This window comes from Triplophysa dalaica, chromosome 10 (assembly GCF_015846415.1).
Source record: "Triplophysa dalaica isolate WHDGS20190420 chromosome 10, ASM1584641v1, whole genome shotgun sequence".
NCBI lineage: Eukaryota > Metazoa > Chordata > Actinopteri > Cypriniformes > Nemacheilidae > Triplophysa > Triplophysa dalaica.
In genome coordinates, this window is record NC_079551.1 from 10,260,931 (window position 1) to 10,277,304 (window position 16,374).

Consider the following 16,374-nt stretch of genomic DNA (forward strand, 5'->3'; position numbering starts at 1 on the left):
CTTTGCGGCCCCCAAATAAAGATTTATAATCTTAAACTAACCATTTTAATTCAACAAAAACATATTCAGTAATACAATGCTGGAACCTCAATTGTTTTGGTTGGTGGTCTTACTTTTCTTATGATTGATAGCATAAAATCTATGAAAAATGTATATATTTATTAAAATACCATATATCTGTGCCCCCGCTGGACCCAGTTAAGGCCTCCCCAAGGGGGCCACGGCCCCCAGTTTGAGACTGCTCTACTTAACGTGCAATGTAAAATGAATCTGAACCAGCTGAGAACCACCACGATTAAACAATTCTGGCAAACATTAAAGAAAGTTCAGGAAGTTAAGACACACCACATGGGCCTTGATGTACTGACAACAAAGCTTCCAACTGGGCCAAATTGTGACGACAAGTAATTATACAGAACATTGAGTCTGGATCTCTAGTCAGTTGGCTCATTACTGGTCTCTAGTGCCGTCTCATCTGCATGCCCATAAGCTCCTAGAGAGAATTCAAAGACTTCTTTTGTAGTGTTGCAAGCTTAAAATATTTATATATTATGTGTTGGATAATACATAAATAACTAAACATTAAGCTGCAGTTAATTATTGGAAAGTTGGCATCCGCATGATAAGGTTTGAGGTTTTAGGTTAGAAGTTTAATTGCACAAATGTGTGTTTTGTATGTTGGTTTTACACACAGTTTCGCAGCGTAATTTTTCATAGGACGAGGCAAGTTGTCACATGCTTTAAGTGTTTAAAATACAAGTAATTAAGTATTGTTTTTTATAGGGCAGTATGTTGTGACTTACAAAAGGTCAACATGGGTTAAATGAAGTGAACTTTTTACTGGCCAATTACACAATACAAATTCTTAGAAATGTGTGACAACTAACCCCAGTGCCGCCCTAGATGACGTGGCATTCAAGAAAATAAACCATCAAACCGCACAGTTCCTTTAAATAGAAGGGTTGTCCTTTATTATCAGCTATTCTGTGTGTGTGTGTTTGTGTTTTAGGTTTTTTCGATTCCTTTTCACGGCGCAGCATTAATCACATTAAATGTTAAAGTGTGACATCATATCCAGAGTCTCAGAGGTCAAAGTTTTACACTTATTGCACACATTTCTATTTTTTTTCTTTAGAAAGAAATACATTTTGAAAATAAAGTCGTTTTAGCCTCTTTAATGTAATCATCAAGCTTTCCTGCTTTTCTTTTGTTGTAAGTTTACCCACATGGTACTGTAACTTATTATCTCCCATTGATTTTTATTTTTTATTCTGTTTGATAATTCAAAAATGAAGATACGAAGCCATAAAATGATATACAGTACATTTGTTCTTTGACAAATATTTTATGACCAATGTGTATTCTTTCTAAAGTCCCTGAGCATATAGAAACAAAAACAAGCACTTCCACAAATATTTTTAAGCTTTATGTCACCTTGAGTTTAAGGAATAGCTCACCCAAAATTACTATTGCAATTATGCTTTTATTTACTGATTCATTTAATAAAGTTACAAAACTCCTTGATCTCCATCCACTCTCATTGTATGAGCCGATATGTAAAACAAATTTTCAGTTCCATGAAGAAAGTCATGCAGGCTTCATTTCACGAGGACCATGAAATAATTATATATATATATTTTTTATTAATAATTACTTTAACTGTTATTAGAAATAAACTATGCCTTCAAGTCTCAATATTGTGATTCTCTATATACTAAGTATATATACGTATTTAAATTAACAATTTAGAAACACAGTTTTGAAAAAAAAATTGAAAGAGAGAGATGATCACATACATTGCACAGTTTTTCCCTTATTACTGAATTCCTTATGATAATGTTATTTAGCTCAATTTTAAGCTGTTTTATAGCTTCAACTTTAAAAATCAATACATTAGACTGAAAGATGAATGAAGTGCAAAACTAACTGCAAAATGTACAATAAATTAACATTTGATAAATGCTTCAACGATAAATTTACCAGTGACCCACATACACACTTCATTTTTTATATCTCATAAAATAACATGAGGCCAGACCCCTCTACTACATCTAAGCTGGTTCTTCTTTCTTCAAAGGTGGAAAACACTGATGGATAATTTATTGTTCCTTTGATATCTTGGTTGGAATCTTTAAACAGTGTTTCTAATAGGCTGCCTGAAAATAAAAGGTGAATCAACCCACTTGAATTCCAAATGGGTTTGATAGGACAAATTGAAAACCAGCGCAGGTAGATCACAGCATCCAAAGATGTGGGGGAAAGAAGTGGTGAAACAAAAGTGCAAAAGTGATTCTGCACGGAAACATAACTGGGGCAGCTCCCAGAGGAGAATACTCACGCATGCTTCGTCCTGTCAATCAAAAACGGGGGGAAATGAACGAGAAGGATGCGCCTTTCCCCTTTATACACAATCACACATCCATCTGCACCAGGACCAGAACTGGAGGTGCTTCGGCCACCTTCGCTTTGCGCGGGAGTAGCCGAGCCATGCTGCGATAGGACGGTGTGGCCCTCCACAAAATCTCTTTAAGCCCGGCCCGAAATTCCTGCCTGATCAGGCAGTAAAGCACGGGATTAAGACAGCTGTTCGTGTGGGCCAAGCAGACGGTCAGGGGGAAGGCGTACGCCTGGGCATTGTAGAAGGCCTTGCTGAAAGGCACCAGGTCGAACTTGATAAGGACGCCCCACAAAGTCAACGCCTGATTGGGCAGCCAACACAAAAAGAAGGAAAGCACCACAATTACGACCGATTTCGTGACCTTAGAGCGGCGCTTGTGCCGACCCGCCTCGCTCTCCGACCCTGCGACCCCGCTGATCCTTCGGCTCAGCACGATTCTCAGCAGCAGGAGATAGCAGACGCTTATCACCACTAATGGAATCAGAAATCCGAGCAGAACCTTCTGCACCTGGTAAAGTCCAAGCAACAGTTGCGGGTCCCAGCTCCCCTTTTCGGGAAAACGGACCAGGCATAGCTCCTCATCCGCGGCCACTTGAGCTATAGTGGAATATATGGCGTGTGGAAGCGTGGCGACCAAAGACACCACCCAAATGCCCAAACTGATCCATTTGGCTGCGGCGGCCGCTGCACGCCGACTGTGCATCTTCAACGATGAGACGATGGAGTAGTACCTTGCAACGCTCATTGCGGTCAGAAAAAACACACTTGCATACATGTTCATAGTAGTTACAGAACTGATGATTTTACACATTACTTTTCCAAAAGGCCAGCGGAAGTCCAACGCTGTGTCCACGGCCCAGAACGGCAGGGTTAGGACGAACTGCAGGTCAGTTAGTGCCAAACCCATCACAAAGCAATTGATAGAAGACTGCTTCTGCCTGTACCGAGAGTGCAGCAGGTAGAGCGCGAGCGAGTTCCCCACGAGTCCCAAGGCGCACACTACTGAATAAATTAGAGCGATCATAACACGCACAGCCAAGCTAGACCCATCACCTTGCAACGTTGAACTAGACTCTTTTGTCAACAAATCGAGCCAGCAGCGCAATGAGAGGTTCCCGTTGGCACCGTCTGTACAATTGTCCAGAGATGCGCTGGGATCCAGCGTGTGCTCGCACTCACCAAGCGCGAGAGTTTGTGTGGTGTTATTCCTCTCCATGACTCGCGCTCAAAGCATTGTCGTGGTGAAATGTTCCATTCATTTAAATAATCTCGAGCTCATTTCGACCTGTGCGATTTTTTCCCGGCGTAGATAGTTGTCATGGAACGGGAGCGCGGTCTCTTCAGTCCCGCTGCTGCGCACCTCTGTGCGCTCTTGAGGCGCGCGCGCGTTCTTTTATACGCCTGTCCGCGCAGTGCCGAGGAATGCGCCGCTTTGGTAAGTCAGAGCTTTATTCAAAGAATATGTAGGCCTACAATATACTGTCAAATTTGTTTTTGTTCATTCAAGAGAACATTATAACGGTGACCATATTTTCAGCTATTGCCAGTTTGTTTCCCACAATGAGAAGTTTTGACAGAATTATTCATTTAGAAAGGAGTAAATCGGCGCATTGAAGATGACTGTTTGGATTGATAAAGTAAAGAAACCATTTGCGAATAGTTTTGCAATGCTTTAAAGTGTGATTGGTGGGTTTAATAATCTTACACCTTAATATCAGTATTTACATTTACATTTAGTCATTTAGCAGACGCTTTTATCCAAAGCGACTTACAATTTGGGTAGGTAATGGAAGTATAGCCTACTTGGAGCACTAGTGTTTTTAAACGACCGTTAACGTTACTGTTACACATAACCTGTTACATAACCACATCATATCTGAAACTTACAGGGAAGTTTCTCGTTTATTAAATGAAATAAAGATTCAGACGTTTATTCAAATTAAAAAATTAAAAAATACGTGACAGTGATATGTAAAGTGAATTTTCCAACTTAAAAACATGCTGTATATTTTATAGGCAATAAAGTGAATTTGAATGCACTTCTACAAATATAAGCCTACATGAACAATAATTGAACAATTTATTATAATAAATTATTATAGTATGTTTTTGTCAGACTGATTACCATTTGTATTATTTGTATGTTTTAGTAAAAAATTATACTGTAGTTTCTGTAGTAAGAGAATAATAATGGCTATGGGTTTTGCTACAAACACAATCGTTGAACTTTGTTTAGAGTAAAACTATGGCTAATAATAATGAAAACAATGAAATAAAAAATTAATAATGGTTAACATTTTAGTTAAAAAAAAATAGTTTTATCTTAAAACAGTATGTGGGACACCAGTCTTGATAAACAACAAGTAATCGATTAGTCAGCTTTAACGTGCTTGAAACTTCCAAACCTGCTAATAGAAATTGAATGCATTCTCTCCCTTTCTCATTTCTCTCTCTCTCTCTGGGACCTTCGATGTATTAACTCACCTCTGATCACAAATGTTTTCCCCATTACTTTTAATTGCAACCCGCGGTTCTTGAAAATAACAACAAATTTACATATTAAAAATGATCGAAATTGAATGAACGTATTGATTTCAAACAATAGTGTCATTTATCTTTGTTGGGGAATAAGATATGTCTTTATTTCTTTAGGAGCGAATAGTCCAACGCTTAGTCAGATGAAGTTTGTCCATCAAATCAACAGCATATTAATCGAATCAAGATGCAGCTTGACTGCTTCAGCTCTTAAAGTACAAGAGGCGCGCAGACCAGAGGCCCAAGGGAGGAGTAAAATCGAAGAGCTGCATCACAGTCCAGTGGATAAAGGAGACAAGGTGCCAGGTGTGTCTCTCATAAAGATTAAAGCGGGGGGGGGGGGGGGCTAGAGAGAAGCTTTACTGAACTACACTTCAAGTTTGAAGAATAAACCTCTAGCCGGGCTGCATCCAAAGTTGCGAAATTAGCTTATGCGCAAAATTGGAATGTCGCATAAAACATTTGCGAAAAAGCACCGTTTCCATTCAACTAGTCAACGGCCACTTCCTAATAAACTGCCATAAATATTGATAAGAAAAGTAATAGAAGCCACTGAATATAATAATGTCCATCGCCATGTAGTATAGTGCAGTTACGTGACTTTTGGAGGAATTTGGTGGGAAAATGGGTTTCCATCTCCAATTATTCACAAAAGCATAACCCCGTTTCGCAAAAAGGAAAAAAAATACGACACGGTTAGAACGAATATTATCGTTTGTTTTAGATGTAATGCAATGTGTCTACACGATGTAAGGTTAAAAACGCTGTATTTTCCACATATTGTGCATGCTTGAATATCTCCTCCCCGACTCTCTGAAACGCGATCTTTTACAAAGCTCATCGTTTTGAAAATGGAGGTGTGCTATGATTGGCCAGATAACCGGTGCGTAGTGATTGGTCGAATACTTCAAATAGTGTGTGACGGGAATGTAACACCTCTTACCATATCTGGAACATCAGGTTCCAAAGCAATTTTTCTGACAGTTATTCGCTCACATTTGGGCATCCTTAGTCAAATCATACCACGAAGTGACGTACATTTGTGGGGGTGTGGTTACACTATAGGCGTTCCAGGTATAGCTTGGGGTGATGAGCATTCGCTTTTAGATAGAACGCATCTTGTTCCGAGTCCGACACTTCATCAACCTGATCGCACCCAATTGCGTATAAATAACACGCTGTTGCATTATCGTCTAATACGTACGCCAAATAGCGATTTTGAGTGCATATGATACGCTAATGTTTGCTTGTACCTGGGTGGAGAGCAGCCATTTTAAAACGTACATGAAGAGGAAACACTGAAATAATTAAAATAATAAGGTTAGGTTTAGGGTTTGGGTTAGGGTAGAGGTTATAATGCACGGACACTAACATTAGGTTTAGGGTTTGGGTTATGGGACAGGGTAATGAGACAAATTGCTGTTTAATATGCAAAAAAAGGCGTATTTATCCACGCAAAATCATAATTTGGCGTCCGTATTATATGACCCTGAAATTTCAAAATGCAAATAAAATCAGAGTGATGGAAACATGCTTATTGATGACAAGTTTGATCCTTCCTGCAATCTTGGTCAAGGTTTCCCTTTTACACTGATTAAAAACTAGATTCAATCACCAAACCATTATTATCCTTAAATTATTATGCAGATATTTTAAAACCGATCACAGATTAGTGTCAAAAGGACATGCTTTACGAAAACCTTCCATATCTTCCCACGAGTAATTACTTTGTCCATATTTATGCCACAAAGGTCCAATGATGTCCATGACGTGCGTTTTGTACATAATAATAGTTTGTGTATTCTGTTTTGTGAGATGTAAAACTTTTTGACACCTTTTAGACAACTTCACACCCTTCCCTTAATAAGTCTGAATGCCAAAGAGTGAATTAAATTCTCATTTTATGTTTTGAATCAATTCTAGGACATAAATCTACTGTTATATTTATTAATGTATGCAAATTTTGTGATTAGCCAAAAGTGCCCTTCACACTGACCTATTAGTAGTAAACCAACTAGTAAATGTGTGTTTATCAATGATCTTGTTTATTTTTTCGGAGAGTTGTTGTTCACCTGTGTTTGTAATCCATGGCCTCATTCTGTCTCTTGTGATGTCCAAATTGTGCTGAAAAGCATTATGGGTTGATGTCATCCTTTGTGCACAACCCTGAGTTAAAAAGATGATTCTATTTTATAAGACGGGCTTTAAACTTTAATTAAATAAAACACAATAAATACTGTCAGAATAGGTCAAAAGGTAGGAAAACGTCATGATTTCATCCAAAACACATTCATAATCATAAACTGCAGTATTCAAGAAGCACTTATAAGTCCTCAGGTCATAAAACATTTATTTGGGCTTTCTATGCCCATGAACAAGACAGTTTTTTACAGAAAACTTGCAGAGATCAAGGATTCGATATGTGAAATTTAAAGCTATATTGCTGTTGATCAATCTTATAACATACTGTGAGGTCCATAAGTGTAAAACCACATTGAAAAATCTGGGGGTTTTGTTCCTTTAAACTTAATATTTAACAGAATTAAGTCATTTGTGCCACTGACCATGTTAACATTTAAAAAAAATCCTTTGAAGCATGTTCTGGGAAATACTACAAGACGTTATAAAATTTATAATTATTAAGATTAATAATTTTTTACTCCAAATTGTCATTCTGCATGCTAATATCATTTGTAATGTAATATTTGTATTGATTTTGAAAAAATTTACAACAGTTTTATATTTTGTAATGTTTCTTTTGGACCCCACTTCTAAAATAAAATGGACAGTTCCATAAGGTTTACAAGGTTAAAAAAAAGAAAATACATATTTGTAAGAAGAAAAAAAAAAAAAAGGAAATTATTATGTATGGGAGGCATATGTAATAAGTTTATAAAGTCTAAAAAGTCTACAAGATTAGTTCAGCAAAAAATAAAATAAAAGAAATAAAAAGAGCCTCCAGCCATGTGAGGTGAAATCTCTCCTAAAAGCGCTGTTGAAGGAGTTTTGACAAATCCCTGGATAAATCCCTCTCTGCCCTTCACATATCATCCGCGTGTGGACTCCGCCTTGAGCCACGGCGAGGACTCAAGGTCATTGTTGCCACATGCCCGGTGATGGGGTCTCCATCATAATAGTCCTCATGCTGGTCAAGACTGTGGTTGTGAGATTCGGGGTCGTAATTGCTATATCCCGCTCTCCTGCGAAGTTCTCCCAGAACAGATGATATCTCCTCTATCCTTTTGTCCCCAGAGAAGCGAGGAAGGTCTTCCACCACCGAGTATGGATGTTCCAGGGAGCGCAACGCGCGAGAGGACTGAAGGTCGTGCAGGGATCTGGATTGAACTATAGGAAAAAAAGAACGTGAAGGAGAGTTTCAGGCTTTCAGAATCTTTTTTCTTCCTCAAACATTTTTTGAAAGATGTTTTTGTTGTGGCAACAGTTCACATCAGTGTGCGCTGTGAGGGACTACCCAAAGGAAAATGTTATTGCTCAGAGATTGCTGTTTTATAGCTCAGGAGACTTAATGGAGTTCTTGGTTATGTTTTATTAAAGTGTCTTGTGGTTCAGCAGGACAGACGCTATAGCGATGGCAAGGTCATGCAAGCTCCCCGGGACTTCACATACTGATAAAATGTTAAATCTAAATGCACATGTTGGTTTGGATAAAAGCGTCTGCCAAATGATTTTCTTTTTAAGACAAATGTGTTTATATGAGAGGATTTCTATAAAATCTCTTATTGACTGTCAACATATTTTAAATATATTAAAATTGAAAAAGAAATGTTTAGAGGTTGCTTGGAAATTTGATTGAGTTGTTTCATTTACGTATCAACAGATGTTTCTCCTAAAATTGTTTAGAAGAACTAAAAAAGAAACAAATGAGACAATTGTTGAAATACTTGAAGAATATGGAGGTGTTTAATCAATGCAGATTGTAGCGTTAAAATAATCTAGATTTGAGTAAATTTGAAGAGAAATGTTTGAGTTCATATTGAGACCTTCAATTACTTTGCCTGTTGATTTCAGATTAAGTAAATTTGAGTTCAGTTTTCAACATGGTTGAGATCTCTTGTGAAACTCTTTTCCGCGTCTTCTCTCAGGAGAAATATCTGAGACGGATCTGAGAAATATTGGAGATTTCCATTTGATTTCCACTTAATTTTATTCATGTCTAGGAGAAATAATAGAGAAAGAAATCTAACCTGTGATTTTTCTCTCATTTGGGACTGCTCGACATGTTTAGATCTGTTCTAAAACTCCAGACTAAACAAACAGGATTAATTAACTCATATTTTTTATGAGAAAAGATGAATACCTCGAACATTTAGCATTTCCATTTAATTTGCATTTGCTGCTCATTTCATTTTATTCTTGCCTAGGAGAAACAATTTAGAGATTAAGTTTTTAAGAGAGCTCATATGTGATTTCTTTTAATCTATGCATTTTTTGTACTCATATTGCTTCCATTAAATTATGTTTTTTGTCTGCATTAATTCATTTGTCAAGCATTTCAAGTTTAGTGAATTCAAGGCAATATGTGCTTTTATTGAAAATCAAAGCCATGGCTTTTTAAAACTCCAGCAGCCGAGCTACAGGAACTACCAGGATGTAGATTTTCAAGTTATTTTATGTCTGTGCATGAAACGAAGAGGCCAGAAGTCAAGCTGTGAAATGCTTTACCCTACTTTTATTTGTCCCTGAACTTCAACCAATCACTTCAAAAGAGCCTCAGAGCTCAACGAGACGTTAATCGAACAAGACTGTGACCAACTGCATCAAACTTTAACCATGACCTCCGCTCAGCCCGCCGAATAAAATTTGATTCCCCTCAAAAGCACTGACAGCATTTTGATGAGGACAAATTACTTGCTTTTCTTCCACGCTGTTGATTCAATGTGAGGGAAACGACCAAGCTGTTTGCCATTCTTCTGGACCTTGTCACCTCCTTCAACACTTCCAATAACTGTCATAAAGTTTCAGCGTTGGTCTAATGGCTTGTCAACCAAATGATGCATTACGCAGATTGCTCAAGACCCCCGGTTCTCCAAGCATGACATTTTAAATTCAAGTTAGGGATGACAGATTGTGACATACACGTAGAAAAGAAAAACCACAAAAGGGAGCTTGTTTCTTTCTTGACTGTTTCTCCAAAGCATCTGTGACAGTAAATTGAGACTTAAAGGGAGTTCACCCACAAAATGAACATTCTTTTAATGTTTATTCACCCTCATTGTCACCAAACAACATTGGACCTTACATTATATGGACAAAAAACGACATAATTTCTCAAAATCTCTTTTTGTGTGTTGCACTGTAAAAATAGTCATAAACAGGTTTTAAATGACATGAGGGTGAATGAATAATCCATCCATTTTCTACCGCTTATCCGAACTACCTCGGGTCACGGGGAGCCTGCGCCTATCTCAGGAGTCATCGGGCATCAAGGCAGGATACACCCTGGATGGAGTGCCAACCCATCGCAGGGCACACACACTCACTCATTCACTCACGCACGCACTCACACCCTACGGACAATTTTTCCAGAGATGCCAATCAACCCACCATGCATGTCTTTGGACTAGGGGAGGAAACCGGAGTACCCGGAGGAAACCCCCGAGGCACGGGGAGAACATGCAAACTCCACACACACAAGTCGGAAGCGGGATGAATGAATAATGACATGATTCATTTTTTTAAGTCTCTTGGTTCTCAGATTTATCTCTTGAAAAATGAAATTCCTGGAGTTTCAGAAGAGATTTGCTCTCAAACTGGATATCAAAGATTGTCTAATTTGTTTTACTTTTCATTTCTCCAATGGCATTCATTGTGTTAATGGGAACATTAACCATTTTCGTTTGGGTAGTCATTATGGATATGATGTGGTCTAGGAGATGTTTGGTCCAGATAACTCACCTCTCAGTGGGCTAAAGTCTCCATGCTGGCTGACCTTGGTATCTGTGAAGGGCTTCAGACTGGGCAGGAGAATCAGGGTAAAAGAGAGAAGCAGAACCTGACGGACAGAGACAGATGGCATATGAAACTATATATAAGCTTCATAAATTTCTCTGGCAACTATAGATTGATAGCTATGAAACTCTATACATCTATAGATGGTTTCACCGAATGCTCAAGCCTGGCACAAAGTTAACTTCCGGTCTGTGTTTGTTGATCTGTCTGGCAAGGGGCTAATAATAAAACTATTTAATTTAATGTATGTTTATATTAATTACTATTCACATTTTGTTGCATACTAATTGTATTAAATAAACAATTTGTTAAAAAGTATTGTATATTAATTTTATTAAATAAACAACTTGTTGAATGGGTCGTGTGACTTAGCCAAATAACGGTTCTTCTACAGGAACCCAAAATAATACCGGCTAGACAAAGTTTTAACTTGCTAGCTAATGTATTTACTTGTTATTTCTTTAGCTGGTTATCAGAAATAATCTGCAGGGACATGCGGATGTGAACCGGAAGTTATGTTTGGGCCACAAAAGCGAGGGTGCGCAAGTTTGTTTACGTTGTTGCTTTGAAACGGTCCATATAAAGTTCTCAGGTAGCTTTAGAAGATGGCAAAGAAATGTTTTTTATGTATGAAATAACATGCATCGATGAACTGTGACTAGCTAAGAAATGTGTATTAAGAAAGTAAATATGGACAAGCTTTTTAGTAAATGTATGAAAGCAAAAGATTGGTTTGTGTGTGGTTGTTTGTGTGCGCTGTACTCCTGAATCCTCTTTAATTTTTTCATGAGTGTGGTTTCTTTCGAGCCTCACCAGCACACAAGCCCCGGTCTGGGCCGGTTTTTTGGATCCGTTCATGACCAGCGCCCGGAGCCTCCGCAACTGTTCCATCAGAGACCTGTGATGAAAAGATCAAGTACGAAAGTTCAATTTTCAGGGGCCTCCACGGGCCCCACTGGAAAAGACAGAAGCAGAACTGTGAGGATTACCAAGTAAATGATTCCCTCACGTGTTACATTTCTCCAGCTGGAAGACTTTCCTCTGCAGCTCCTCATTCTGAGCATTGCACGAGGCCATCCTACAAAAACAAATTTCCCAAGAAAACCCAATTCATTTCAGGTAAAGAAAGCAGAAAATATCTGTAATCATATCCACTGTCAAACACGGATCTTTTATCGGATTATGCTACCCTTGCTATTTTGCCAAGGGGGGTTTGTGTTCAGTAGCTGTAAATTTGATCGGTTTGGATTATGATTCTTCTTTTATTCCATGCACACTACCCATTCAAAAGTATAAAGTCACTTCTGCATTTATATTTTACCCACAATTTAGAGTAATGCAAAACTCGTAGACTATAGATTGACACAATGGAAACTGTACATTCTCTTGATCTCTATATATAACCTAACCTAACGTAATCTAATCTAATTTTACTTTACTTTACTTTACTTTACTTTACTTTTGTATATTATTTTATTGTCATATATATATTTTTTGTTTTATATTTTAGTTTTTTGATTGAATTGAATAAAAGTAAGAATACAAACTATATAAAAACTAAATTATATTTTGCAGTACTAAAGAAGATCTGTTGATTCTGGGCTTTTATTGGTTGCTTTTTCTTCAAATTGAGCTCCAAGGCCTGTATTGGAAAGAAATCTTGAGACATTAAATTATGATTAATGTATATTATTAAAATACAATAAATTTATGTTTTAATTGATATAAATATATATTTATATGAATAAAGATTAATTAAATATTATATTGTTATAATCATATTATTATTTACTCCAAATAGCTAATTTCAACCTTTCAGACCTTTCATATCAAAAGGTTTTCTAAGATGTTGAAAACACTTCAGTCGAGTGACCCTAAACTTTTGAACAGTAGTGCAACTTCTGCATTAAGCTTGATCCTTTCCATCTTCCGGTCCGTTTGTTCAGGCGCAAAAGTCGATACCTGCTTTCCAGGCCATCGGTGTACTCTTTCTTCTTTTTCCGGCTCTCTTGGGCTGACTGCTTGTTGCGAATCTTCCTGCGAATTTTCTTCAGAATCCTTTCCTCGTACTTGATGGTAGGGGGTTAATCAAAAACATTGAACATCAAAGACAATCTCCCGCTCTACTTTTATGGCATTATTGCCAGCCGAGGGTTCTGTACCTTGGTGAGCGGGAACTGGCTTGGCAGCGCGACTCCTTCCTTGGCGAGAAGTCGTTTCTCATCTTCCGTAAGAACCAGCTCTTGGTAGGACTGCTGGGACGCCTTTGTGGGCTGCGGGAACGAAGTAAATATCAATATAACATGAAAATAACAAATCCACATTTCTCTGCGCCTGGATGGTCCGGGTGGATGGTCCGGATCACATCCCAGCTGAACGCAATTCCTGTCATTAACTTTATCTGCACTAAAGAGTCTACTTTTCCCCTATTGTGCTCGGTCTCTTTTGCCTATAGCGTAACGCCCCAGTGAAAACTCACGGGTTCTGGTGTGCCAGATAGCAGCAGGTCCTTGACAGTGAGGGGGAATCCGGTGGCCGGTGTCACCTGCGGTGCTTCTGATACCCGCTGCATCCCTCCCAGCTGGTTTGAGAAGAAGCCAGTCTCCCAGCCATCTGCAGCGGCAGATAATGCTATTTATCCTTCTTTGTTTGTGCACGGAGAGATTCACAAACCTCAGGAAGCTTATCACCAGAAAGTGTTCAAAACAAGGATACATAATGCTGTGAAACAATAAGCGGGTTGATGTTTGTGTTCCCTTTCGGGAGACTAACAATCATCAGAGCTTACAGTGCGTTTAAATCACCATGCGAAAGTTCATTTTACGAACTCACTCTGATCGAATGGAATGATGGTTTCAAGGCCCTGGTCTGGCCGCGTCTGGGATGCGACAAAGCGGGTACCCGTGGGGGGGCTTCCAGTGGGCAGGGGGGCTGTCGATGTGATCCGAAGGAGGGTCCTCGCTGATTCCGCTGTCACTTGGAGAGGGCGACCAAACCGGAGACCCGTACACAGAATCAGACCCACCTAGAATTGCGTTGTAGAAGTCCTTGCTACCTTGGGCAGGCATCGTCATCTTTAAAATCACGAAAACAAGCCAGTGAGAGTTAAACATGGGTTAAAGATGTAGAAACGTTTTGTGTGAGTGTGCGGTCATACGTGAGGATCTTGAACAGGCCAAAGCTGATCCTTTTGTAGTCCCGTGTCCTCATGCCGTAAGATACCGTCATTCTTATCGAAGAGCAAATCGAGCAGATCTAACCCTTCACAACCCTAACAGATAGCGAATACAAAATCTGCTGTCATTGGGATTCAATGGAAATAACAAATATAAGATAAACATTTAAAATAGACAACAAATGATAACTTGCTCAATTGTATGAACTTTGCTTTGTGTGAATTATTACATGGGCGGGCAAGATAACAAAGGTTACGTTTGTTACACATTTAATTTGTAAGCATACAAAGATAAATAAAATACACAATGTTAAGACTTACCTGATCTGAATAGTGATCCATTTCAGTGACCCAGGGTTGACACGCTTTTAAATATCCTTGATTGAAACGAGACAGAACCAAAATGTCTGTTATTGGGTTGACTTGACTTGTCTGCGACTCTCAGCTCAGTGAGGACAAAGTACAAACTCCGACTTAACAATCAGGTCATCAACAATCATTTTCTGGACTGTTTTTTATTGGCCCTGCTCTGTTGATGTCATATTGAAAAAAGGAAAACAAGTTTGCAACATATGAAAAGAACAGTGCAATTTTCATTACATCAAAACATAAATTCCATACTGCTGGGTAGTATGAAACATTTGTGGAGTTAAATTTAAGAGAGGGACAATCGACATCTAGCGGACATTCAAAGGGCCACCTCAAAAATATGACATGATATTTTTCAACTACCAAATGTCGGCCCTTTCCCGCTCACAGATCACTACTGTGTTTTTTATTTTGGCTTCATGATCAAATAAGAGTTCAGACATGCCTTGGTAAACCATCTGATAGAGGGTTCAAAGGTCATATTTTCCTTTCCTTATGAAGTCAATTGACCTTTTACACAGTTAACATTACTCACAACCATTATTTCAGTAATAAACCAAATGCGTTTATACTTTACATAGACATATTTATTAATAATGACAATATGTACTCTTTAAATAAACAATATTATTTATATTAGATACATACCATAAAAATAATAAAAATGCAGAATTTTCTTATTTTCTTTAATTATTTTCTTCTTAAAATAATTAAACTAGGGTCTAATAATAATAATAAATAATTGCTATGATTTTGAGAGTAATAAAAAAATGATGTGATATTAAGAGTAATAATAATAATAATTATTATTATTGTTGTTGTTGTTATTGTTTTTATATTAATTGTTATACTTTTCATTATTTTTATTATTATTGTTTTTATAGGTAGTAGTAGTAATTGCTATGCTATCATGTTTCGATGAAGACAGGTGCCCACACTCCACCAAACTTCAGTGCATTATCACTATTTCATTTTAATGAGTGATTCATTTTCTGTCTGTTCACATGTTGATCCTGGCTGATGACATGCAGGCACAACTCTCAACTCATCGAGCACAGCGTAACTTCCCTAAAGTGGGTACACCTTCATCCACGCTTATCCTGCGGCTGTTTCATCACCTTTCACATAAAACTTTAATCTCAGAGAACATCTCCAAAAGATGTTGTGATTTATGAGGATGGCTTGTCTTAGCTTTAAAAAATCGTGTCAGGGGCTATTTGGAGATGTTGTACTTAGACGGGACTTTGTTGAATTAACCTCAGCCGTGTCTTTGCTCAAGCTTCATTAGCGTAAACAAACTTAAATCAAGGGCCGGATAAACGCCTCGAGTCATCGATGAAGGCAACATGGCATTTGTATGCAGAGAAACCTTAAACAGACATCAATTGCACAGTCGGATTTACGTATGTCTGCAGTGCTCACTCACCATCAAAGTTGAGAATCTTTCACGCACGCGGTTCAAAGCATCAGCAGCCTTAGAAAAACACTCACGTAACACACGTATATTCAGGGCGGTTGATACTACATGGCATTCCGAGTTCCAATTTCAAGGAAAACTCAAGGGCGGTCAATATTCCCGGATTTTTTCCAGTTCTCTTTCATACATCAATGTATTTTTATATAAAAGAATTGTTTACAAAGATGAAAGCCCTTTTGGGACATCAGAGTTAGCGAAAAAAGTGCCGTTTCAATTAAACCCTAATGACCAAAGCAAGGACACCTTTGCTGTTTCAAAACGTTGGGGCTGGTCGCATGCAGGCATTTAGCGGGTGGCATTGAAGACTACTTGATCAAGTCAAGCAGAAATAAATAATGAATATAAAGAGAAAAATAAAAGCAAAACCTCAATGGGTGCACAAACTGAATTCATTTCACAGACTGCGACTTTTTTGGCCACTCAAAATCTTCAAAGGCTCATGCGTCTGAC

General features: G+C 38.2%; 2 protein-coding genes across 2 annotated transcripts; both read right to left on the reverse strand.

The window, feature by feature from the left end:
- Positions 1–1,555: 1,555 nt before the first annotated feature.
- Positions 1,556–3,654, reverse strand: rxfp3.2b (relaxin family peptide receptor 3.2b). Its single transcript, XM_056759375.1, has one exon. The coding sequence runs from the start codon at positions 3,612–3,614 to the stop codon at positions 2,412–2,414; it is 1,203 nt and encodes a 400-aa protein (XP_056615353.1). The 5' UTR covers positions 3,615–3,654; the 3' UTR covers positions 1,556–2,411.
- Positions 3,655–7,266: 3,612 nt separating this feature from the next.
- Positions 7,267–14,535, reverse strand: creb3l3a (cAMP responsive element binding protein 3-like 3a). The gene is given in 11 exon segments (XM_056757829.1): positions 7,267–8,278; positions 10,850–10,946; positions 11,717–11,801; positions 11,913–11,981; positions 12,866–12,972; positions 13,066–13,176; positions 13,383–13,516; positions 13,736–13,826; positions 13,828–13,977; positions 14,061–14,174; positions 14,400–14,535. Coding segments are annotated over 11 exon segments (1,284 nt in total). The 5' UTR covers positions 14,421–14,535; the 3' UTR covers positions 7,267–7,973.
- Positions 14,536–16,374: the final 1,839 nt, after the last annotated feature.

Excerpts from the sequence above, each read along its gene's own strand:
- rxfp3.2b (XM_056759375.1), bottom strand. The coding sequence starts at position 3,614 with ATGGAGAGGAATAACACCACACAAACTCTCGCGCTTGGTGAGTGCGAG.